Genomic DNA, 25,644 nt, shown 5'->3' on the forward strand with positions numbered 1-25,644 from the left:
ATGTACATAGCCAAGATATATATGCACACACAAACTGACGGATTCGAATCCATTTGCCATAGCTGCATAAGTGCGGATTTATTTTATGGAGCACTCGACTTAAACTGAAACACGTTGCCTTTGGATGGTCATCAAAATAAAAAGTAACAAATTCTTTTCCTACTTCAGCTGGATGATGATGACGCAGAGAAATATTTATATCTAGATACTTCTCTGTTGGTTCTGCTCTATATTTTTGGTGGGGGAGGTATAGTTGTATGCAAATTAATATGTAAATTAAATGGGAAAATACCCTATTTGCCAAGAGCTGTAAGGGTATATCGTTTACAATTAATTTGGGTTTTGTAACCCAGCCTCACCTGAATATTTAACATAGAACTCATGTATTGATTTTATCTGCGCGGTATTAAACATTCGAATAGTGTTTTTTCAGGGCTTATTGCGCATTATAAATTTTTAATTGAATATCACTTTGGCATGCGGAATTTCAGACCAAAATTTAATTGAAATCGGGGGCTAGAACAGAAAATAATTGAATTGGCTGGGAGGAGACCTCAGCTACCACTCAATCAAACAGGTGTTACAGGCCCCTGATTTTATTGTTATATTTTTGGACACCGCTGAAATTAATAACATATCTCAGTCTCAGCTTTCAAAGCGGCCGAATAACACGGGAACAATGTCCCTTATTCCGATTAAATCGAAATGAAATGGCATGTAATAGAATAAAATACGCACCATTAATTGCATACTTTGGGGCGTCGTAACATGGACACTCGTAAAAATCAATAAGCTGCCGTCATTCCATTCTCCTATTGAAATTGAAGTCAAGTCATGCGAAAATCTGATTTGTCTGCAGCATATATGCGTATATAACTTTTAACTCTGTGTGTGCATTTGAAATTTTTGTGACAAATTTAAAAGGGAATTCACTGTCCCGTGGGATCCTTGACATTTCACACTGGACTGGGATTTATGATTAATTTTCCTAGTATAAATTGTGAATTAGCAAATAGCAATTCCATTATTAGAAACTTTGGATATATAAACACATTAAAAAAATGATTATCTCAGGGAATTTGCGCCGTCTTACAGGATAATAATAACTGATCGCCGAAAAGGCGATCCAGCTCTTCAGGTTCCTTCGCACACAACCGAAAATAATTCGATGCCAAGGAGAGGAAAATACAAACCGGCTCACTTCCAACAGCTGCAAACCCATCGTACAATCAAAAAATCATTCCAAAAAAGTGTGTTTTTATTTTCGCATATGCCAAAAAAGCAAAAACAAGATGAGAAAACAGCAAACGAGTCGTCTAATAATTTGTAAAGAGGCTGGAGATCTGGAGAACCGACCCCGGCTTTCATTGTCTTGGGATTCGAATTATTGTGTGTGTGATGGGGCTTCCTCGGTATTATTTTCTTCTTTTTTTTTTTGGACTGTCAGATTTGAATACACACAGCGGTGGAAGGCAGACATAAATCTTGTTTTGATTTATTTATCTGTATTATTTGGTGAGATGTGTCGCCCGAGGAGACAAACCATATACATTTGGTGCATAGTTCTCAATTAAATGCCTTCTAGCGATGTGCGAAAGAGCAAAAGGATCATGATTCTTCGTTCTACTGGAAGAATCTCCCGCGTTTTTTCAATGGTGCTGCCTTATTTTGGGTACTCTTCGTTGTTTTTTCGTTGATGACCTTGAAAAGCTTTATCTAAAAATCGAGTGCAATCAACTTTATAAACACTCACGCACACAGGCTCACTGGCGTTTCCCCTACATTTCACAAACACACACATACGGGGCTTTGAGAATCTTTCAGAGCGTTATAACGCGTTAGGCAAAGTCTTGGAGCTCGCTCTTTCTCTCTCTGGAGACCCCCGAGTGCTCGCCAAGCAACCCAACCGCACATAATAATTATTCTAGATCCCCAAGTTCTCAAAGTATCTGCGAGTGTGCGAGTATCCCGCAAAAGGTGGTCGCTCTGGTCAATCGCCGCTCTTGTTTTCACGTTTTATGGCATCTTTTTGGTTTTGGTTTCAGTTTCGGTTTCTTTTTGTGTTGGTAATAATAGAGTTTTGGTTCAAAGCCTTTGGTGTATGTATTTCGGTTTGGGGGTTAGGCAACAGGTAGTGGATAGGTGTGAAGTAAAGTGTACTTATTTTTGGGGGGCTTTCTAACTTAGCGATATCAATGCAGTTAAAACCGGAACTTGACATTTTTCGGAATAGACCAGGGGGAAGAAAGATTCGGACTGATAAGTGAACAAAAATTACTATTAAAACTTACTTACTAAGGTGATTTGTTTGGTTTCTTATGTAAAATAAAAGAACTTTAACAAATGGGTTCTTTGTAAATAACAATAATTATGATTATTGTTTCGATGAAGATATAAAAATGTACAAAAAAGCAGGTAATATGGTATGGTATTGTTAAGGGTACAAAATGTTAAAAACAATTAGGCAAGGGCATGGTAAAAGGATTACAATATATATATATAGTATCTAGTTATAAATGTACCTCATAGTGATTGTATTTAACTAGTTTTTCCATTAAATATTACACCAAAACTAATAAATAAAAAAACTTTTTATTTTATCGATTTAAGCTTTCTAAGCAGTTTACTAATCTTCAAGCTATTACGCAGTTATCTTGGGTTACATGGGGTAAGGTTATGGTATCTGCTTTCAGATGCATGACGCATACCTCCTAATCAGTCAAAACTATTGCTTATAGTCACTGCTGTGGGACTTCCCACTCCCCTCCTTCCTACCGGCCCATTCAATCACTTCGAAATCAACTAATACTCATAAAACAAACCAGAAAAATACTTTGACAAAGCAAATATTTGGCATATATAATGGGCATTCCTAAGTCGTTTTCAAATGTTGTTTTCTTTTTTTTTTTTTTGCCTTTCGGATGCTTGCATTAGCCAGCCGCACACACAAACAACACACACAGCTTCGGACTGAATGCCTACCAACGATTTTTTTACGCCCAGCCAACGAACCTATGACATCAACATTATTTCGGCCCAAAAAAAGCCAGCTGAAAATTATTTATTTCGTATATTTAAATTTCAACAGAGCAATGTGCAAGTAATGAGTGGTAAGAGGGGATTTCCGAGGGGTCCACCGAGCCGGCTCCTCCACTAAAAGCCGAGATTGTCTCGAGCTTTTCCCTGCCATTTAGATTGCTCAATTCGCCAGAAAACCAGATGAGCTAATCGCCGGTTGGGCTGCTCCGACTTTAGACTACTGGGCCAACTTTGACTTTAGATTTTTAATTAAGATAATTATAGTTGGTCGGTTATAGTAGTACGATAGCGAGTTGGCTGGGAAAAGAGTGCAGACATCCATGGATGGTTCGCCAAATGAGTCGAAACATTTGTTTCGCTTCCTGCGCCCAGCGTTTTGGTTTCGATTTTTGGTGTCCCAAATGTCAGTCCGTCAAATATTTGTGGGTCGAGCGAGTATTCCGTTTTTTTTGCTTATAGATAAACACAGACGTCAATTAGTTAATATGCTTTTAAAAAGGGACCGCCGCACAGTATTTTCAGTATTTCGACTGTGACTAAAACCAGGCACATGACAAAAAAAGAAATCACAGATAGAAAGAACCATATAATAATCACGTTTTTTTCGGTCAAGTACAGTACGGTTCGAGAATTTCCGCAAGCGCTTGCAATTTTGTGGGTTTTTTTTGTTGGTCGGTTAACCTATTATACAACAAATACCAGCGGTGCACAGAAAAATGAGTATCAAATCAAATTCGTTTGAAGAAGCACTCACAAACACACTGATATGCCACACCAACACCCTGAAGCGGGGGAACAATATATGGCATACATAATATTAAAGAAATCGCACCCAAAAACCAAATTGGCATAAACTACGCCGAAAATAAATTGAAATCTAAAAATGAAATTCAAATGCGGCAAACGCCCCAAGAGGAGCAGTCCGCGAAGCAACACAACAAACAAATCAAAATCAAAATAAAGCACACAAAAAGCGCAAGCGAAACCACATAAAAAACGCAACAATGTGGATAAGTGGATGTGTGGAGGAAATAGGGAACCAAATATCAAAATATCCAGCTATGTCAATCGCACTTCCATGTTTAGAAGAATTGGGCGAGTTCCAGGAAACGAGTTAGTCATAGAATGCAAAGATACTTTAGATGATCGAGAAATGCTGAGAAAGGAAAAAACTAAAACCTTAAATTTAACCTTCAGTTAAAAATACCAGTAACATTTTTCCATATGAAAGAGATCTTGGGAATTCCCAGAATCGAATTATAAGTAGAATTCAAAGATACTTCAGTTGATTAAGAAATGCGAAGCAAGGAAAAATACTTTAAATCTAAAACTTTAAATTTAACCCTCGGTTAAAATTACAATTAAAATTTATTCATATAAAAGAGATTTTGGGAATTGGGACAAAACGAAATATAAATAGAACTCAAAGATTTAGAAATGCTGAACAGGAAAGAAGAGCTAATACTTAAAATTTAACCGGTAGTTACAATTTTAACAAAATTTATATAAAGAAGGTTGTGGGGAACTGAACAAAAAAAATGTATATATAATTAAAAGATTCCATAGTTAGTTGATCAAGAAATTCGGAATAAGAAAAAAAACTAAATCATAAAATATAACCTACAGTTAAAATAACAATATATTTATATTACATTTTTATTCGTAACTAAACAAAAAATACATCATTAAGATCAATTAAACCCATTAAACATTTTTTGGATCTCCAAAGAAACTTTTGTGAATCGAGATATTCTGAATAAAAAAAGAGCTGAAGCGCATAATTTAATCCTTAGTTAAAATTACAATATATTTTTATTAATTTTTTATATATTTTGCAAAAAGAAAAACTATTTTATGAAGATCAATAAAACCCTTTAAAAAATGTTTTGGCTTCCAACCTTATAAACCATGCGTAGCCAACTGTAATGAGTTTGATTCCCAAGAATTTCAAGATGGCAACAATTTTTTAACTACTATTTAAATAGCAGTTAAGAGACCTTCAACACATTTTCGCAAGACTTCAAAAAGAAATTAAAATTATAGCAAAACTCGTGCAGCAGTACGTACAGACACAAAAAATACAGAAAAAACTACGATAAAAGACAAAATGAGGCGTACAGAAACCAGTTTACCTGGAAAGCAACAAAAATTGGTCTGATATTGTACGTAAGCAGTAATTGAAGTTAACGTAATTATAAACGTAGTCCCGGCCAACAAGAATCATGTGCAACACATACAAAACAAAACACAAAAAAACGGAGGGACAACAGCGACTCCAAGTGGAATAAAAAATGTCTTATATACACGACGACGATTTCAAGTGAAGAGAACGAATGCATCCAAATGCGAGCTCTGGTCAAGCTTAATTTCCCAATTAACATGGAAAACTTCAAAGGGACAAATTCATTTACGCTTCACAGCAACTTGGGCGCGAGAAAAACGTAAGTCCAAAAACGTGCGACTCGGAGTTTTCCCCCAGAGAATGGGAGAATCGGATCCGGAATCGGAGAAGTGGAGAATTGGAGACAACCCTCAAGGTTTCGAGGACATTGACGCTAAGGTTAGTGATATATCAACAGTAGCACATATGCAATCATCATATCCGTGTTTTATAAGAATACAAACTGATAAGAAACACTATTCGAAATAGTAAGGAGGTTTTTCCAGAACTAATGTAAACTATATCATGTTTAGATCCAATGAAATTTTTTTTTATTGTTGAACTTTTTAAAAATGTAATAATAATAATAAAAATAATTTTTTTTAGCTTACCCAAACTTAGTTTTCTGTTAAAATGACAACTATTAAAGATCTCAGTCACTCTATACTTAACCTTATCCTTTAATCATTATAACACGACCGAATCTACCTTAGCGTATCATTATTTTCCAGGTCCCAATTTATAATATTACAATCAATTTCAAAGCTATTAGGAATACATTTGCCATGCCCTGTTCCGCTAAAGGTCTAGTTCTCTGCCTAATCTACTAAAATTTATTTTAATTTCTGTATGTATTTCGCTCTATACGCGTTCTTCTCCATTTCTCTCCCGGTTTCTCAGATACTCTCTCTGTCTCTGTGGGCCCAGGGCTGTCTTATCAGCCGTTTTCAGTTTTCAAAACAAAGTCCATTTCCATTGTTGGTTGGTCACTGCTCATGTGTGTTTCGGTTTCGCGACTCTACTGTACAGTAGAGACATCATTTAAAATGCCATTATCTAATCGCCGCTTTACGACCAGCGTGTGTGTGTGGTTCTCCAATGGTTTTGGTTTTGGTTTTTGTGAGCGGTTGGGGCATCGGCGATAAGCCTAAGCGCAGCATTTTGTTAGTTATTCTTCCTCATACTTTATTAAATTATGAGCGGTAAAGATTAGCTTGAAAGGCCCCCGAAAAAAAAGCATATACAATCCGAAAATGAAAGAACGCACGAAGCAAAAACTATGAGATAATGTGGCATGTTTGAGGTGTTCGCTGTTTATTTTTTGTAATTTTTGTGTAGAACCGCCAAACAGGCAAACTGGTTTAACCTGTCCCAAAAACACAGAAAAAAAAACCAATTTGCCGACAGCCAGTTAATAGCTAAACACAAAAAACACCAAGTCTAGCAACAATAAACTAATTAAATCAAACCGAAATACGTCGCAAAATGTTCTAAGAGCTCGCTCTTCTCGCTTGTAAGAGAGTGATTAGTAAAAATAGCTGAGATTTTTCATTGACGGTATAAATAAAATGTTCTCAAAATAAATATTTCAATATCATATGCAAAACTCGGGCACTTTTGGCGCTGATAAAAAACCCCCAACACAAATGTATCTGTGAGATACGTACATATGTAGCGCTAAAGAGCGAGCAAGAGTTAAGAACCACGAACGATAAAAAGAGTAGGAGCAAAAAATAAACCTTTTCGATTCGTGTGAGCCGATTTTCAGTCGGTTTTCTCAGCTCCCCGGTGATATGATATGGTATTTCTTATGGGATTCGGTTTTCGGTTTGGGGTACAGAGTTTTTGGGGTTTGTTTGCCGCCGAGAGATCGCACCGACCGAGAATGAATGACAAACACCGAGGCAGTTTACAATGTTTGCTCGGGTATTAGCAAAAGAATTCTAACTGAACCGAGCAGCGCGACTCGACTCACGATTTCTTATGTAATAGGTAGGCCTCCCTCGACCGACGGACTGTGTTTGCCCGCACCTCCATACTTCTGGGCTCTTAGATTACTGCTTCTATCAGCCATCAACTGTTCGAACCGGAGTTCTGATAAGTTCCCTTGCAAAAGGCGATCATGACGAAATGTTGGGAAACTCGAATGGACAATGGATGGGACATCCAAGGAAATAATCGCAATGAGTCAGCAAAGAAACAAGAAATACGTTGAGTAATGTTATTTCAACAGATTTTTAGATTGATTTATTCAATTTTTAATAAGCAGAGTTTGACTACTTTGAGAACTTTATCGTCTAGGATTTGGTTCCACTCTTTTGAGTATCTCTTAATATTTGTGTTCCAATTTTAAAAATTATTGAACAAAAAATCTTTAAAATTTAGTAGATTGATTAAAAAATAGTTGACATTCCTTTAAACTACAAATCGAGTTTTTCAATTTTTTCTAAGCAGAGTTTGACTACTTTGAGAACTTTATCGTCTAGCATTTGGTTTAATTCTTTTGAGTATCTTTTAATATTTGTGTTCCAGTTTTGGAACCTATAAATCAAATACTTTTGAGATTTAGTAGTTTGATTAAAAAACATATTGCTACAACTCAATTTTTTACAAATATCTTCAAAATATAAATCTAAAAATAGCTCTTTACTTTGTATTTTCTCTGTTTGTTTTATGTGCGTTTTATTTTTAAAGCCCTCTGAGTTACTAAATTTCTTAAAATAAATCTTAAGTATTAGATCAAATATCAATAGTACCTTTTAGTTACTGATTTACGTTGCAAACTGTTGATCAAACCTTTTTCGTCGACTTCAATCCCATAGATAACAATCTACAATAAATGCGTTAATCCATGTTTGCTTAGTTTGTTAGGCGGCATTATGTGTGATAATTATTAAATACATAATTTGATTTTGCACATTGATTTGCACTTTTTTCTCGTGTATTATTTACTTTGAAGACCGTGAGGCAGCGTGTGGCCAAACAATTGAATAATTTGCGTGGTTAACTGTAAATCGCTTTCTTGTTTTCTTTTTATATTACTTTTTTTTACTTTGTATACAACTTTGCAAAGTGAAACCGTTGTGTGTATATAAATATATCTTTAAATCGATTTGGTTTTTATCTTCTCTTTTTTTATGTATTTTTTAAAAATATTTTTCAATGATTTTGCCAAGGCTAGCTTGATTTTATTTATGGTTTTTTATTTGTATTTGTATTTATTTTGCACAAAATATATACACCAAGATCTTGGGGAAATCATATAGTATTTTGTCGGAGAAACTGTTTTTTTTTTTTTTGGGCGAGAGGAGAGGATGTAAAACTATTAATATTGCGTGTGGTGGTGGAGATCTTTGTATTTTCAATTTTCCAAAAAGTGGGCAATTAAAATTCACACTGAGCGAAACGCAATGGAAACGGAACAAAAATATAAATAAAGATACGCAAGCGAAAAGCGACAAAATTATGAAACCCGAAAGCGGCAAGGCGACACGAGAGCGAAAAAAAAAACGAAAAGAGAGAGCCAGCGAGCGCGAAAGAGAGTGGGGAACGTTTCGGCAGTGGAACGCCACACAAAAATTCCGCAACGAAACGAGGAAAATTTTACCAAACCCCTAATTGTTAACAACAAAAAAAGAACGGGAAAACCTAAGCTGATTATGAGATTTATGTAGTTTTTTCTTCTTCGATAATTGTCGTGTATCTGAAAGATACTTTTTAATTTTTTGCAAAGGGAGCGACGAAAGACACGCACTCACACACACGCACGCACACGTAAACACACACGCGCACTTTGCTTTGCTTCTTTTGATTCTTTCTTTTTGGGCTGCGCCAACTTTTCCTCTTCGTTTTCTGCGTTTTCTACGTTTTCAACGCACTTTTGTACGACTATAACTTTCAGTTGATCTTTATTCTGTGTGAAACGTGAGTTAAAAGGTAAATAAAGTCGGGGCAGACACGCACGGCGAAGAGAGACACGGGCAGGAGAGAGCGAGAGAGAGAGACACGTCGACAGTGGACAAAAACGAACGGCAGCGAACAGTGTGAACCTCACCAAACGAAATACAAACTCGAACTGAAATGCATCTCACGGATACGCATATCCATATCCACCAGCTGTGTGACGTGCTCGCGCTCTCTTTGGGCCACTCTCTTAGCTCTCTCTTCGCCCTGTGTCAAGTGTCAAGATGGGAGACGTTCGCCTCGCTCTATTGCTGGCCTCTTCGCACCGCCGAACGGGGGCGGCCCCATTAGAACGGGACGGCTGGCTGGGCCCCGTGCCCGCTGGCCACTCTCTTTGGCGCTCTCGCCGCTCTCCCAAGTGCCGGCATTTTCGCTTGGCTCCCCACCACACACAAAACACAAACAAACACAACGGCAAAGCCAAAAGCGACTTTGTTTTTTAATGGCGGCTTGGCGAAAATAAAAGCACAGAACGAACCCAGTTTTCGAATATTTGAAAACAAGGTTTGAAATTATCAGATACTTTTGTAGTGCAGTTTTTTTTTAGTGCTGTTCTACTATTTTAAAATATTTGATAAGCAAAACATGTCGCAAAAAAGGGTTTTCGACTGAATTCCAATAACATTTCCTATGGGAAGGGAAAACCCCTTTTACGTTTTCAAATTAAAATCCTCTTAATTTGAAATTTTGATTTGTATAAAATTTTATTTATTTATTTACTAAATTATTATATATAATAAAAGTAAAAATGTAAAACTGAAAGCTTTATCAAAAACAATACTATTTTTTGATTTTATGTTTTTTATTGTAAATTTGGCTTAACAAGAATTTGATTATTATTTGCGGTTATTAGATAACTAAAACACATTTGTCGGTGGCTATTCTGCTTGGAAAACAGGAATGAATCGATTTGGTTTGAAAAAAAGGGGGTTTTCTTTAAATCTTTCTGAGACTATTGAAAAGAATTCCAGAATTTTTACTTTAAATACAGTAACATAACAATATATCTTGGAGATGTATAGATTAAGATTTTATTTTATTCGTTTATTACTCCTTTTTTTAAACACATAAAAATAAAGGTTAAAGGTTAATAAAGACAGTTGCAATAGGTACATAGGTCATACAATGATAGCATATTAGTGCATATTTGAGGTGTAAATATTATAAAAATACATTTTTATATTGAGAAGTACTTGTGGGATGGTTTTGGCGGCATGGTAATTTTTTTCAATTGTAGGTAATTCCTATTTTAGCGGTTTCGATATCATCAATTTGAAGTTTTTTGAAAGTTCATATTTATAATTGGATGATTCCCAGCAGGAAATCAAAAAATGAAATTGATTTTCAAGTTGATACCTTGCATTTAGAGGGCTAGAAAAGTCTTATATGTGTGCGTACTGCACTAACATATTAAATTCTAATAAAAATTTGTATTTTTTTTTGTAAAAATTCATTTAAGCAACACAAGAAACACAACATTTTGATGACGAAACACATGTTGTGTTTGGGGGCTCAGCAGAAAGAAGAGACCCAGAGCTGCGGAAAAGAGCCATTTGTGCCCGCTCAGTTGTAGCTTTGTAGCCGGGGCAAAACGCAAAATAAAATTAAGCACAAAAATAAACAGAAAAAGATGGAAAAGCTCTCTGCGGAACCTCGTCTACGACGCTTGTCGCCTTCAATTTCAATATCAGCCACTGCTAGAGAGCTGTTCCTACACAAATACCTATATAGATAGCTCTGGGACTGCCGACTACGTATATCTGCACGAACGACGTATATATATTGCAGCTACTTAGCTACTTTTTATGGCAATTTTTGTTGATTCTGGTGACTTAGTTTTATTTTATAAAATTTACTTTTACCGCCCAAGTAGGCTTGATCAAATAAGAGATTAGTACAGTATGAATCCCGCTGGACATATATAACTTTAATGTTTTAATTTTCTAGTCAATTAAGAATTTAGATATATTTTAGTTCATTTCGCTTGACATATGTATCTTTAATAATATAATTTTTTAGTCAATTAAGGAATCATATTAATGGAATTTAGATATTTATTTATTTATTTAGATATATTTTAATTCATTTCCGAATACTTTATCACACTCAACATTTTTTAAACCATCACAAAGATGTTGCTTTCTGTATAAATATTATATTTTTAATAAGATTCTCTCTGTTAGTTCAATAAATATTTATCTTGGTTATATAAAAAATTCTTAAAATTCGATTAACAAATTGGCTTTTAGAATATAATATAGTCAAAGCTCGAAAAAAATAGTGATAACAGGAACAGAAACTTTCTTATTATTTATTTATTATTATTTATTTATAAAAGTCATACAGCAATGATCATTTTAGATAAGTTAACATAGATATTTTGACTCAACTTGATAAGGATTAAAGTAAAGTAATTCAAGTATTTGTTATCTTAATTTTAAGTAAGCAGTTATTTTCTTATTACCTTTAAGATACTGCTTTATCACATACACCTACTTGTATTTCTAATTTCTTAATGAACAAAATGCTGCCAGAACTGAAAACTGGAGTTAACTGCCCTTGCCAATGACATCATTATAAGATTTTTTGTCCATTCCCTAGCTCCAACGTTCTAGAAATAAAGCCAAGTATGTACGTAGATTCCCGCCAAGAACTTGCCAAGCCAATTTAAGATTCTTCCCTGAATGTGCCCCCTCGAAAAAACCCTTCTGAGCTTCTGCCGTTAACTCTTTTTTTGTCAACACTTGAGGTTTTCTTTGGATTTTTCCGAGCCGTAATTATGCATGACAATTGTACATTTTGTGTTTGGCGGGCCCTCCTAATGTTGTTGATAATTTTATGCACATAATGGCCAACAACACCAGCAGTTGCCAAACTGCCAGCTACATGAAGAAGTACTTTAACTGCTGACTGTTTAAAAACCTTAAGTTTGCCTCTTCTTTATGTCTACGTTGGCTTTTTTTTTCGTTAATGTGGCCAACAATTAGATACAAAATGACTCAAAATAATAATGATAGAGGAAAAACATTTGACACTTGATGACCACCCAGCTACTTGAACTGATCCTCTGACGAATTTTCTTTATAACTTTGCTGAATCTTACCCACAGTTTGGCTCTAAATTTGAGCTCACTTTTACCTGAGCCAAATGGCTAGGAAAAAATGTAAGCAGCCCAAAAAGTGAATTTGAAAAAGCAATTATAAAGCCGGCGATGAAGCCGCGAATTGTTAGAGCGCGGCATAAGGCAAACTCTAAAAATAAAAATCAAAACCAGTAGTTGCCAACGTGACGCCATAAATTTCAGTGTGCAGACGATCCCCCTCAGCCGCCTACTGTTTTGGGTTTTTCTGACCCCCCAAAATCCCCCCGACCCCTCTTCATTTTGCCACGCTAGACCAACAGAAATTAAAATCAAAGCCGGGTACCCAAAAACGAAGGCGTTTGGCCAAACTTCGTGCGAAAATGATTGTGTTTCTATTTTTTGATTGTTTGTTTGCCAGGGCCTTTGCCTTGGATTTGTTTGCGGAAAACATTGAATGGACTTTTTCATGGTGTTTATACCCCATTTGGACTGTGAAGGAAATGTCTAAAAATGAATTGTTATTTAAAAAAATATAAATAAATGTATAAAATATTAAAACGAGCTGTGTATATTTAAAAAAGGGTTAAAAAATATATAAAAAAAGTAATGATAGTTATTAAAAGGATAACAACAGATTAATATTTAAAATTTGAGTTTATTTTAGTTTGGTTTACAATTTTTTCTACATATTCTGTAAGATTAAAACTATAAAGAAAAATGTATAATAATTGATAAGCTTTGGATAACAACTTATCAAAAAGTTTTAAATGCAAAAATAGAGTAGAATATTTAAAAGTTTATTATCATAATTCTATAAAAAATTATATCATATAATAGGCTAAAGTAATAGTGCTAGGACATGGGCGTAAATAAATAAATTTATGTACTCTACTCTACTCAACACATCTTTTTATGTCCCCTCAATTCTGAATCCGCCACTGTGATAGGATGTCATATAAATAAGTATAAATAGTTATCTGCAAAATGTTGTTTATTATTATAAATCTTTGTTATTTATTTTTTCGATTGTTTTTAACAAGCGTTTCAAATTTGTTCTGACAGAACATTAAATTTTGTATTGAGTAAATATTTAATCGGTTTCTATTTGCATAAATTCCTATTTGTCTAAGTTTTAGTTTAGTTTTAGTTTCCTTTTTTTGTTGTTCTGACCCATCTTCCAGAAATATATTTTGTTAATATTTTGTTCGTGCTGTTTGTTTAATATTGTGCATTGTGCATTTCTTCTACCTCGTATTTGCGGTGTTTGCTTTTTTCTGTGAGTGCTCTCTTTATATTTAACATATCTATATATATGTTCCCTCCGACTCTGTTTTATTTTGATTCTATTTTATGCTGATGCCCACAATTCGACAGGTGTTGCAACCGTGAAAGATAGAAAAGACACGATTTTATTGTGCACTTTTTCTTGTTTTCTCTATTTTTAGCTTTACAAGTATTTCGCCCGGAGTTCGTATATAGTATCAAATTAAAAGTTTCTATATGGCTGTTACTCATTTTAGATGGTGTTGCAGGTTCAAGGAGGTCTCCTGAAGAGCTCTTTAATTAGAGTTGAGGAAGAAATTCCCATTGCCAGCAGCAACCTACAACCTGCAACCTGCAACCTGCAGCGGCAAGTGCAACAGCAACATCTGAGCACGGGCGGCGACACGTGCTCTACATGTAAAATTGACAAGGTGAGTTGAAAGGTGGGTGGCAAGGAGGAGGGTTGAGTGTGAAATTCGCACCTGAAGAGGTGAGGTGGCTACTCTACGTGCTGGTGTTGTTGCTGTGTCTGCATTTATGGCATTTTTTATGAATGATGCAGCAGCAGCAACAACAGCAGCAACAGCAACATTTGGCGTTGATGAAGTGCTGAAAGGCAGCTGCAATGTCGAGTCCTTCCTCTTCGGCTCCCAGTTGTGTACGCTCTCTGCGCATTTGTTTATGAATTAATAAAATTTTAATTATGTTGCACAAATAATTGCTCACTTGTGCAGAAAAGCATGGAAAGCTGGCAAATAAGCGTCGAAATGGAAACCGAAAACAACACGATAAGTGTAAATAGGAAATGCCCATAAAAACCGAGTCCAAAGTGCATTTTAATGAATAATTGATCGAATGCGGCATGAAACCCCTATGGAAATTGGCATCTTTTTTCGTATTTATGAAATTAAATTACCCATTCAAAATGGGCTAAAATGGCAAAGTAAAAGCATAAAAAAGTAAATATTTAAGTCGGATTGAAAAAATGTGTTCATTTACTATGACATTTATTTTTGTAACTTCTTTAGCTAATGAATCAATCACAAATAAAGTATATTTGTTTACCCTTCAATGCAACCTAAAATTTACCAAATGTGAAACCCCTTTATAAACCCATATTAGTACCAACAAAATTCTCCGAAGTGGGGGCATCAAGTGACTGACTCTTGTATACAAAACGAAAACAATATACATTAACGTTCGCATAAATATTCAAACCAATCTTCTAAAATTTTCTCACACATAGCCATTGGAAAAAAGACGACAGAAATTATGTACAATGTCTTCAAATTACACGAGTCTTATCATTTATTAAAATTCACAGAATTTATTAAGAGAACCCCCGGGCGAGGAGCGCCAACAGCAGCAGAAAAGACCCCATAAAATAATATACATATTTAAATATATCGAATTTCCTTAAGTAAATACCAGCGAAGGCAAAGCAAAGACCTTAGCGAAAGCCAGAGGAAGATCCCAAATATCAAACTATTTTGTACCTAATGTCCGAGAGGTTAAAGACACAACAAACACGACACACAAAAAAGCCAAAACAAAAAAAAAAAGAAAAGATTCCTGGTAAAGCTCAAATCCTGTTTACTTCCTTTTGAGCTACCTAAGCAACGAAAGCCAGAAGACGCAGCCACTAAATCTTCTATGGGTAGGTTTTAGGAGATTCTTTTCAGCATCTCAATCCCTATAAGCATGTGTGTGAATCTCTGCATTATGTACACTTCTTTCATTTTCATATATATCGTCTCGGCGCTGATTTATTATTTACTTTATACGAAATGTTCCTCCTGCGAAATCAAGTTTGCCTCTCGACTGCTTTTTTTGATAGGGGAGCTTCGTATATATGAGGATCTGGAGGGGGTGTATAAAGTTTTGCTTAATTTGTGGCCGGGGATGAGCAGCTTCTCCTATCCATTAGATGGCAAGAAGCAGCCGCCGCTTCACTGAAATCTTGTTAAATTTCGCTTGATTGAATTTGCCTGCATTTTATTATCTTTATTTATACTTATCAGCTCATTTGGGTATGTACCCATGTATTTAGTTTGACCACACGCAGCAAGTTCTTAAAAAAATATCCTGCTTAGATGAATATTTGTCGTGCCCGCCGTAAATTGCTATCCAAGCACATATATCAACATTATAAAAACATAGTGCTCACTACCACTCTGCTGCTCTCAATTTCCCTCCATTCTTGGCTCTTTAACCGCAGAATTTATGGCAAGGAAATGAAACATAAACAAGAAAAGGAAGTGGGCTAAGACAATGCGAATTCGGAATTCACTCATAGGGATTGCCAAAATAATACTTGCCATACAACCTTTAAATCAGGAAAAATGGATAAACAATTTTTAGAAAAATTAATTAATTTAAAATTATGGTTTACAATAACTCATCATGATTTAATATGTAAGTTGGACAAGTATTTCCTATGATCGAAATATACTTTGAGCATGAATACTTAACTTTATCTTTTGGTGATTCAATGTTTTTTTCTTTTATTTTTTAATGATACTTTCCCTCATAATTAAAATACCCATTCATTGCCTTAATTTAATTGCTATCACCCTTTGTTTCAAATTGGCAAACAATGTTTAACCAGAGCCTTTGGCCAAGCGCTTCGCAATATATAATTAATTTATGTGAATTCACACCATAACCCCTTAATTAACTGTATGATTCATGGGTTACCTACTCCCAGCTCGGATGAAACCGACTAACCCGCTTGTGCGAAGAGCATTAGCCATCAGCTAGAAGCAAAAGCGTGTTAGCCACGCTGGAGGAAAAGCTTGTGAAGATTGCAATGAAGTCGCTACCTGGGTGGAGTTTTATTGCAACGCCGCCCACCGCCCACCGCCCATGGAAAATCCCCTCCTCCGCCCCCTGGTAATGGCATGAAAAACCGCAGAAAATTGCTGTACATCGGGAGAAAATCCAAGTTAAGCTTAGCTTGTGTAGATGAAACTGGCTTTTTGCACAATGAGATTTATTTATCGTGATTGTGCGCTTAATTGAAAATTGTTTGCGAGCAGCTTTGTACATATGTTGTGTTGCAGACTCGGAAGGAGAGAATATCCCAGTTGTTGGGGGGGACCACCGCCTGAGATTGTTGGGCGCAACAGGAGTCGCTTCTTGGGACCCTATATATCACCATGACCCAACTGCCTAACGGTATTTTTAACACACATTTATTGACACACATTTTAGGGCAGGATCCCAGGTCCTCCAACCCCTATCCCCCCATCAGACCATCTCAAACCCGTACTCCTCTTCCGTTCGTCTAAACAATTTGTCAACGACATGGCAATGATACAGCACAAGAAAAGCGACAGCAGGAAAAACTGTAGCCAACTGTAGCAAAATGAAAATGTCAGCGGCAGCAAAAACAACACTCCCCAATCCATCGAAATAGTTAAGTGGATACGAGGCCCTCTGAATGGAATCCATCAACCGCCCATGGTGCCGCCTGGTCTCCAACTGGCAGCCAACCGAAGAAGCCTTTTCAATCACATTACTGAGTGCCGGGCGATGTTGTCCTCCAGGGCAAATGGCTTGAGTTCGGGAATCCAGGGAGCTACTTCGCATCCCCAGTGAAATTGCAGAACCCTTGCCCTGGCACAGTAAAATTGAATATTTCGAGGGAGTTTCAAGAAAATAACAGAAGGCCTTCATCACCCCATTACAATTAACTATTCTACAAACAATAGGTAATAATAAAATAATTACTGCCTTGAACGTAGGTTTTATATTTATAATATATTTATGATCTCTATTATAATTATTATGACAACAGCTAAATTTTTTTTGCTAAGAACAATTTTAGGGCAATATTGATTTGAGATTATATATACATATGACTTTCTTCATATTAAATCACTTATGATGATTTTAACCCAAGAATTAACTTAGAATTTTTACTCGCATTAAATAGGTGTGAGTTAGAATATTTACAAACTGCAACGTGCATACCCAAAAACTTTAAAATCTTTATTTTTTAGTTAATATTAGCAATGTAAGAGATATAAAGATTTTTACAATGCACTTATCATAAGCAATTTATTTCCAATTTCAGAATATATAAATAATATCATATAAGAGAGAAGAAAATAAATGTATATCATTATACCCGTTACTCGTAGAGTAAAAGGGTATACTAGATTCGTCGGAAAGTATGTAACAGGCAGAAGGAAGCGTTTCCGACCCCATAAAGTATATATATTCTTGATCAGGATCACTAGCCGAGTCGATCTAGCCATGTCCGTCTGTCCGTCTGTCCCTCTGTCCGTCTGTCCGTCTGTCTGTCCGGATGAACGCTGAGATCTTGGAAACTATGAGAGCTAGGCTATTGAGATTTGGCGTGCAGATTCCTGAGCTTCTTACGCAGCGCAAGTTTGTTTCAGTAGAGTGCCACGCCCACTTTTACGCCCACAAACCGCCCAAAACTGTGGCTCCTAGAGTTTTGATGCTAGAATAAAAATTTTAACTGAAATGTATTGTTCTCATCAATACCTATCGATTGACTTAAAAAAAAGTTTGCCACGCCCACTTTATCGCCCACAAACCGCCCCCAAACTTCAAAAAATCGTAAATATGAACGTGGATATCTCGGAAACTATCAAAGATATAGAATTACGGTTTCAGATTTAGATTCCGTAGCTTTGTACGCAGCGCAATTTTGATACGCGAATATGCCACGCCCACTCTAACGCCCACAAACCGCCCAAGCCTGTGGCGCCCACAATTTTCATGCTAGATACAAAATTTTAACTGAACTGTATCGGTCTCGTCAATACCTATCGATTGACTAAAAAAAAAATTTGCCACGCCCACCATAACGCCCATAACGCTTAAATCTGTCTACCGCCGGTAGGTGGCGCATTTCAGTCTTGCTTTGCTGCTTGCTTATTTCCATTTCCCTTTGGTCCCTTTAGCTGAGTAACGGGTATCTGATAGTCGAGGCACTCGACTATAGCGTTCTTTCTTGTTTTTTTTACATTTTTGTTATCTTTTGATCATTTTAAGCTCTGCTTGGGCTCTGCCGGCACACTTGCAGCATAGAACAGTGCTCAAACAAATAAAAGACATAATGTCATTGTAATCTGATCCGACCTCTGTATAAGATGCTTTGGTTCTATTATTGTTTCATATGATCTCTCAATATAATCTAAAGATAATATATGAAATTCCGTTTGGAAAAGCAAGAAGTGAGCATATGTTTTAAATCCACTCAGCATGAAATCAGAGGCAACTAAATATTCAGTGGTATTATAGAGACCTCAGTCGTATTCCCCACAAAGCGCCCATCACCACCCCATCTAGAATTAGCTCTCGCTTTCGCTGTCGGTGGTCCAGGAAAATTCCACCAGCAACAAGAATGGAAAGTACTTTACAGGATAAGCTCCCCGTGGCATCCTCGAAAAGCCCACCCACCCGTTGTTGAATTGATTTTGTTATGTGAAGTGCAGTCCCCCTTATAGCGATACACACATAACACCACTCCCCTACATCCAAATTGTTTTATTTCTGCTTTTGACTTGTTGCGTTTTCCATTTGATTGCTCGGCCGCAAGCTTGAGTTTATGGTATGGAAATCAATTTGCTGCTTTCCCACAATTTGAGCTAAGATTTTGGCCGGAATCAGCGGCAACCATCAAGCGAATTCCACCATAAAAGGCCAGGAAAACCAGCGAATAAGAAAATCTTTATGGGCGAGGGCGTGCCCACTACCAAATGGCAGTTAAGAGGAGCCTTTAAAACTCGAGGCACTAATATGATGGAATACGCACAGTGGGGTGAGGAAATTTAAAAGAAGAAAAGATTTTTTATAAAAATTGTTAAAACACAATAATTTTTGAATTTTTAAAAGACCATACTAAACTTAGCACCCAAAATATTTTTTAAAGAAATTTTAACCTTCATTTATTTACCTTGATAGCTTCTAGACTTTTTGGTAAACACTGTTTAAAATGGGAATTCAAAGCGGATAAGTTTTTCTAGCAGAGATCAAGGTAAATTTTTGATTTTACATACTGTTATCTTTAAAAAGATTTACAAGAATAATAATGTCGGTTGTAATCATATGAAATTAAAAATTTTTCTGTTATGTTTAATTAAAAGGAATTTTTATATGTAACTTACATATATAATGGAAAAATAATGGCGGGGAATTTAAAAAGTAAGCGATGGCAAAATTGAAATAAAATTAGTGAACCCCTAAAAAACAATAAGAAAAGATAAAAAAAAATATTTTTGATTTCCGTAAGGACATAAAAACATAATTCCCAAAAAATGATCAAAAGAAAAATTATGTTTCTGAAGATTATTACAAGATATTGCGATAGTGACATTAATATAGATGTAAATAAAAACTATTTTTAACAGTATGTTGGTTTAGTTAGGAGGTACATTTATTTAGGTTCATACAATTAGAAAGTCTAGGAAACCGTATAAAAATATGTTTCAAAGGCAAAATTGTTACCCTATCCCACAGTGCTTGGCTGCAAAGCGTAAGCAATGAAACGTGTGAATTTTATGAGCTCGCTGAAATTTAAATGGGTCTCCAATTTAATGACGAATTCTGCAGTGAGACAAAAAGAGAGAACCGTAGAAAGGTAGCAAAGAGAGGAAATAAAACTTTATACAAATTTAAGGAAGGAACATTCTTCGTTCTTTCGTGTTTTTCATTTTCCGGTTTTTACCTTTCCGTTGCCGCTGAATCAGTTAACACCGCCTCCCCCTTTTCGACCCCCCTACCGGTTGTCGTCTGCTCGCTGCTTGCGTCAATTACTTAATTTTAATGGCCTTTATTAAGCATACACAAGCAAACAGACACACGGGCGGTCGCAGAGGAGCTCATATGAATATGCACACAGATTGGAAAGTGTAAAACACTCGCATTTACAAGCTGATGAACAATCCCTGCAACGTTGTGGCCCGTTAAATTAAAAAACAGTCAACACAACACGGGTTCGGGCCACATTTCTATAAACGAAGGATTTAAGTGCTATAAGGTGTGGTAAGGTTGTCGGTGGGGTATCAGTATGCTGCGATTATCCCAGGCCAAATTGACAGTGTCTTCCATAAATGCTCCAAGCATATTCAATCATTGGATGAACAAATTATATTTTAAAAAAATTTGTATTTTTTATGATAACAGAGAATGGCTTTTTCTTATGGCTTGCTTAAAATGTCTTTTTCTTGTTTTTCAATTTTATAAAACATACACCTTTCAAAATTTTGTTATAATAATTAATTTGTTGAAAAAAACATTGTTATTCTTAAAAAAATTGTAAAATGATAAAACTGATTTTAAAAAAATAACTAATTTTTTGCTAGCAACACATATATTATAATTAAAAAAATATAATTATAAAATCTTTTTGTTATGTTTATAATTTTTTCACGTCAAAAAAATTAAAATACATTTACAATACAATACGACACAAAAATATAATACAATAGTTATAAACTATTAAAAGTATAAACACATCTTTATTTCGCAATAAAATAGATTTACCCACTAGTCACAGTTGGTATAATAAAAAACACAATCATGATAAGTATTTTTTATAAATAATAAATACAAGCAAAGATAATATAGACTTTTTTATGATCTTTGATACAACTAAACCTAGTTTATGTTCTCCAATTAAAATCAGTCTTGTTTGACAATCCTTGAAATGTACAACAGCAGACCTGGAAAATATATTTTTCATAACGAAATGCAATTCTCACCTCAAACTTTAATCTTTAACGAAATGGAAACTGCATTTTCGCCTTCAAGAGTTTCTAATTTTTTAAGGGATTTCTTCGACGTTGTAATCACACACAAACATAGAGGTGTATGAAATTTGTTTGTATATATTCCACTTGTTGCCAACGGCACTTGCGTGTGTGTGTGTGTGTATCTATGTGCTTTCCTTCGTTTGGTATTTTCTTTTTTGTTTATAACGCGTCTGCCGACGAGACGCAACAACAAATAAACAAAAGCCGAAGGCGACGACAGAAACAACAACTTTGGCGACAGCGACGCAGGTGTCACAGACGCGTGACGGTGTTGTTGTTGTTGTAATTATGCTGCGAAGTGAGTTATCAGAAAACGAAGACACCAACACAGAGGCACAAAAAAGTAACTTTGAGTACGCACAAAACCGTAAAAATACAAGATACTTCGGTCACAAGAAACAAACAATTTGTTTATAATATTAAATACACCATTTTGGTTTGGTCGTTTGGTACTGAAACTTTATTATTATAACACGTTTATAACTGGCAGGCCAACGAAGAAAGTTATTAGGACTGACAAACAAGCAAACAATTTGTTTATAAAGATTTAAGCAGCGTAAAGATTTTTTAAGGTCGGCAAACAACTAAAAGGTGCACGGGATTTATCAACACTAGGCAATCAGCTGTTTAGTCATATGTACCAGTTGCCTAACACTTTTAAACAGCCAGAGTGTTGCCAGCAGCGAATTTTCTTGAAAGTTGTTAATAAATAAAAGTGAAAAACCCATAAAGCACGGATAAATAAAATGAAACTTTAAAAAAAAAGATTTCTTAGTTTTTAAAAAAGCTAAATAATATGTTAAACATTCTTTTTCTAATCAGTTGGCAGCTCTAGGTCCACAGCTGTTTTTCCACCGCCACTTACCAACACTGCGCCACATGCTCTACCATTTTTGTTGCCTTTTGCGGCTGATTTGTCACTGCCCGTTTATAACGCAAGTTAAACCCTCCATATATGATATATAAACTTAAAACCTGAAGTCTGAAGAAGCCATGAGTGCCAGCGAGGAGTTCCAGAGCTGGCTAAATGAGCAGCTGCGAAAACTGAACACCGACGAGAACGTTTTCGGCTCGTATATTGTTGGCATTCTGGAGGGCGATGAAACCACAGAGGAGAAAACCGAGGCTCTCGAGGGAATTCTCAGCGAAACAGGGGTAAGTATTGGGCTAGAAATAGAGCCACTTGTAAAATTAAACTTATCTCCACCTTGCAGTCCGCCAACATCGACGAACTGGTGGCCACCATTCTCCAAAAATGGCTCCAAAGTCATCCCAGCGCCGATGATCCACCGAAAAAGGGCCTCGACATCGACGTAAATGCCCAGTTGGCCAAGTTGCTGGAGCAACAGAAGCTGCTACCCACCGTTAACAAAGAGCGTGAATACACGGAGGAGGAGCGCCGCATCAAGCAGCAGATCCTCGCCCAATACTCCCAGGTTACTATCCCAAAAAATCCCAAACTATCCGGTTTTCACAGCATTTTAATCATAAATATACTATTTATTTAATTGCTAGTTTACTGTGGTTATAATCATCCACGGACATAGAAAACCAGATCCTCGTACAGTATTCTCTGGTTACTCTACCATAAATCCCATTCTGTCCGGTTTTAATCAAGCAGCTCAGCTCACTTCTTTCTTCCAAAAACTCTTTCCTAAATCGACACCACTTTATATGCAACCACGGAAGAGTAGATCCTTATCCTTACCGAGTATTCTTTGGTTACTAACCATAAATCCCAACCTATCCGGTTTGGACAGTAAGCTGCACAACTAATTCGCATAGCTCTATTTTACTATCCCGAAGATCCCAAAATTTCCGGTTTTGACAGCATTTTGTTGATTTCAATGCCAGTTTTTCAATCAGTGTCTTATTTATTGTCACTTTAGCATAATAGATTCAATTACTTCTGGTTTCTTTTTTGAGTAATTGTTACATTCTACTCAAGTCATTTAGTTTTCTTAGCTCGATTGAATAATTACTATCAGTTTGGCTAATTTAAATGAATCCATATCAAGATACCTGCTAACAAGATGTAACATACTTTGTGAGTTTTTGATATTACCCAAGACATTTAGTTGTATTAGTTCGATTGATTAATTTCTATCAATTTGGCTAATTTAAACTAATCCAATAAATATATCCAGAAACCTGTTAATAACAATATATAACATCCTATCAACCCACAGACTGCTGTTGTGAACCAGGACGAAGACGACTCCGAGGATGAAAGCGATGATGAAAGCGGGATCCTTTCGAAAAACACCAACAAATCCGATGTCCAGGCCTTGGCCAAGGAAAAGCGAGAGCAGGCCCGAATGGACAGTGCGGCCAAGAAGCAAAAGGACAAGGATGATCGCGAAAAGCAAAAGCAGTTGCGAGAGGAAAAGAAGGAGAAGCGCAAAACCGTCAAAGGCGAGAGGCGTCGATAGCTGTGCCCAAGTTCAAAATTATTAGTTTCTGTCTAAAAAACCGATTTATAAAAGTTTGTAAAGCACATTTCGCTTGTATGCGAATATATACAATATGCGAATATATACAATATTTGCATTGAAGCGAAATAAAATTGAAAAACTGTCAACAATGTTTTGCGTATTACAATTGAAACACCAAGCTTTAAAATGTATATTTTTCAAATGTTTTGACTTTTGATTTTCTGGTTGTCTCAGGCTCCTTTAATTTACTAAATTAAATTTAAAGTGTCTTCACATGCTGTTGTTATAAGGAAATTGTTTGTTTAACGCTAACTTGGCCAACTAGTTTTAATTGCTAAAGAAAATGTTAGTTTCGTGTATATTTAATAGTGATTTAAGAATCAGCATCGTCTGGCTTCTCTTCTTCCGCTTCTGAAGCGTCTTCTTTGTCCGATATTGGGGTTTTTTCCCTCTCTGATTGTAGTTCCTCGGAGATTTTCTTAAGCCCCTCGAGATCGTGTAGTTTAATCCGTCTGTTGTTGGGATCCAAACAGTTGACTTTGACCTCTATGAAGTCGTTTGTCTGCTGGTCGTCCCAACTGGAGTACTAGAAGAACAAACATATTAGTTTCTCATTATAATTTTGAAACATTTAAGGATGTCACAGAAAATATTTAAAAATTGTAAACAGAATTTTAAATTGTAATGGTTTTATAACCTTATAATATAATATTGGATTATATTTAATGTATTATATTAATTGTTAACACGCCAGAAGCAATTCTTTAAAAAATATGTAGAATAAGCTTATAGAATTTTGCATAATCAATATTATTGTTATTGTTAGCATACGTTGCATCAAAAATTTCGTTATGTGACAGCCATTGTTATAGGAATCTCTGACTTACCACCGAACTGGAGGTGAAGAGCAGTTCCTCCTCTTCGGCAGGCGACTTCACCCGCAGATACTTCTGGAGCAGATTCGTTTGCTCATCCTTACGCCACAGACACAAGCGATTGTTCTTCAGCCAGTCGTTTTCCAAGAGATCTGACTTCTTAACCAGCAAATCCAGTTGATTTAACTTAACAAATTGCTTCTTGGGCGGCAGACTCTGGGGCCTCTTTGATGTGCTGGCCGAGGGAAAGTCGAAGTCGTCGTCGCTGGGATCCGTTTCTAGGTCATCCTCCTCGTCGGACTCCTCGTCGCTCACCTTGGCCATGCGGCGCTTGGCCTTCGAGGCGGTGGCGGCCGCCGATTTCCGCTTCCTGCCGCCATCGGAGCCAGATGGCTTGGACGGACGCTTCTTGGTGGGCCGCCAGTCCTCCTCGGAGTCGGAATCATCGTCCGGACTGAAGTCGTCCTCGTCGCTCTCCTCGAAAGTGGTGGTCACCAGTTCCGTGCGACTCCGCATCCTGTTGGGAAAATTCTCTATCCCTGATGTTCCTGGTTGGACCGACCGCTGAAAACCTGCAGCAGTTGCTGCTGCTGCTGCTGTGGCTGCTGCGTCTCAAAGCTGACTGAAAATTTTATTGTTGACTCCGAAAAGCCCATTCCATAACCCGCACAAGGGGGTCTCCCTGATTTATCCTGCGAGGGTTGCAGCTCGTCCTCTCTCTGGCTGTCGAAGCTTTCGCGCTGCAGAGCTTTACAGTGTTGCATCTTTTATAAGGCGATTCGGGCAAGTTTTGCGAAAATAAGCTTATAAAGCACATACTGGATAGGAATCCTGCAACACATCCTCGAAGCTTTGGCGCCTATGAGCTTGATCTCTACCTTTTCGGACCTGGTCAAAACTAGGTCAAAGCTCAAATTCGTTATGCATTTTTTTCCGAAATTGAGCAGTTTATTTATGTCTAATCAACAGTTGTTACTTCAGGGTTGAGAGTCCGAATAAATTGTGTAGGTATCTAAACATTCCAATTGGTTTTTCT

General features: G+C 36.4%; 3 protein-coding genes across 5 annotated transcripts in view; 1 reads left to right on the top strand and 2 right to left on the bottom strand.

Annotated features, from left to right (window-relative positions):
* The window catches only part of LOC119548440 (homeotic protein female sterile), a 95,261-nt gene extending 73,397 nt beyond the window's left edge, over nucleotides 1-21,864 (bottom strand). For 2 of the 3 annotated variants that reach the window (XM_037855700.1, XM_037855698.1), the window contains exon 1: nucleotides 7,957-9,254. The gene's annotated coding sequence lies outside the window, so the exon portion shown is untranslated. Of the gene's footprint in view, nucleotides 1-7,956; nucleotides 9,255-21,247 lie in introns of those variants that run through there. The other variant, XM_037855699.1, reaches the window with a different exon arrangement.
* A 310-nt stretch (nucleotides 21,865-22,174) lies between these two features.
* LOC119548399 (coiled-coil domain-containing protein 43) lies at nucleotides 22,175-23,879 on the top strand. The gene is made up of 3 exons (XM_037855627.1): nucleotides 22,175-22,453; nucleotides 22,513-22,734; nucleotides 23,488-23,879. The coding sequence occupies exons 1-3, from the start codon at nucleotides 22,292-22,294 to the stop codon at nucleotides 23,728-23,730; spliced, it is 627 nt and encodes a 208-aa protein (XP_037711555.1). The 5' UTR covers nucleotides 22,175-22,291; the 3' UTR covers nucleotides 23,731-23,879.
* Nucleotides 23,880-23,893: 14 nt separating this feature from the next.
* Nucleotides 23,894-25,235, bottom strand: LOC119548398. The gene is made up of 2 exons (XM_037855626.1): nucleotides 24,621-25,235; nucleotides 23,894-24,319 (listed from the first exon to the last, which is right to left on the bottom strand). The coding sequence occupies exons 1-2, from the start codon at nucleotides 25,122-25,124 to the stop codon at nucleotides 24,107-24,109; spliced, it is 717 nt and encodes a 238-aa protein (XP_037711554.1). The 5' UTR covers nucleotides 25,125-25,235; the 3' UTR covers nucleotides 23,894-24,106.
* Between the last annotated feature and the right edge of the window lie 409 nt (nucleotides 25,236-25,644).

This window comes from Drosophila subpulchrella, chromosome 2L, assembly GCF_014743375.2.
Source record: "Drosophila subpulchrella strain 33 F10 #4 breed RU33 chromosome 2L, RU_Dsub_v1.1 Primary Assembly, whole genome shotgun sequence".
In the NCBI taxonomy this organism is placed as follows: Eukaryota; Metazoa; Arthropoda; class Insecta; order Diptera; family Drosophilidae; genus Drosophila; species Drosophila subpulchrella.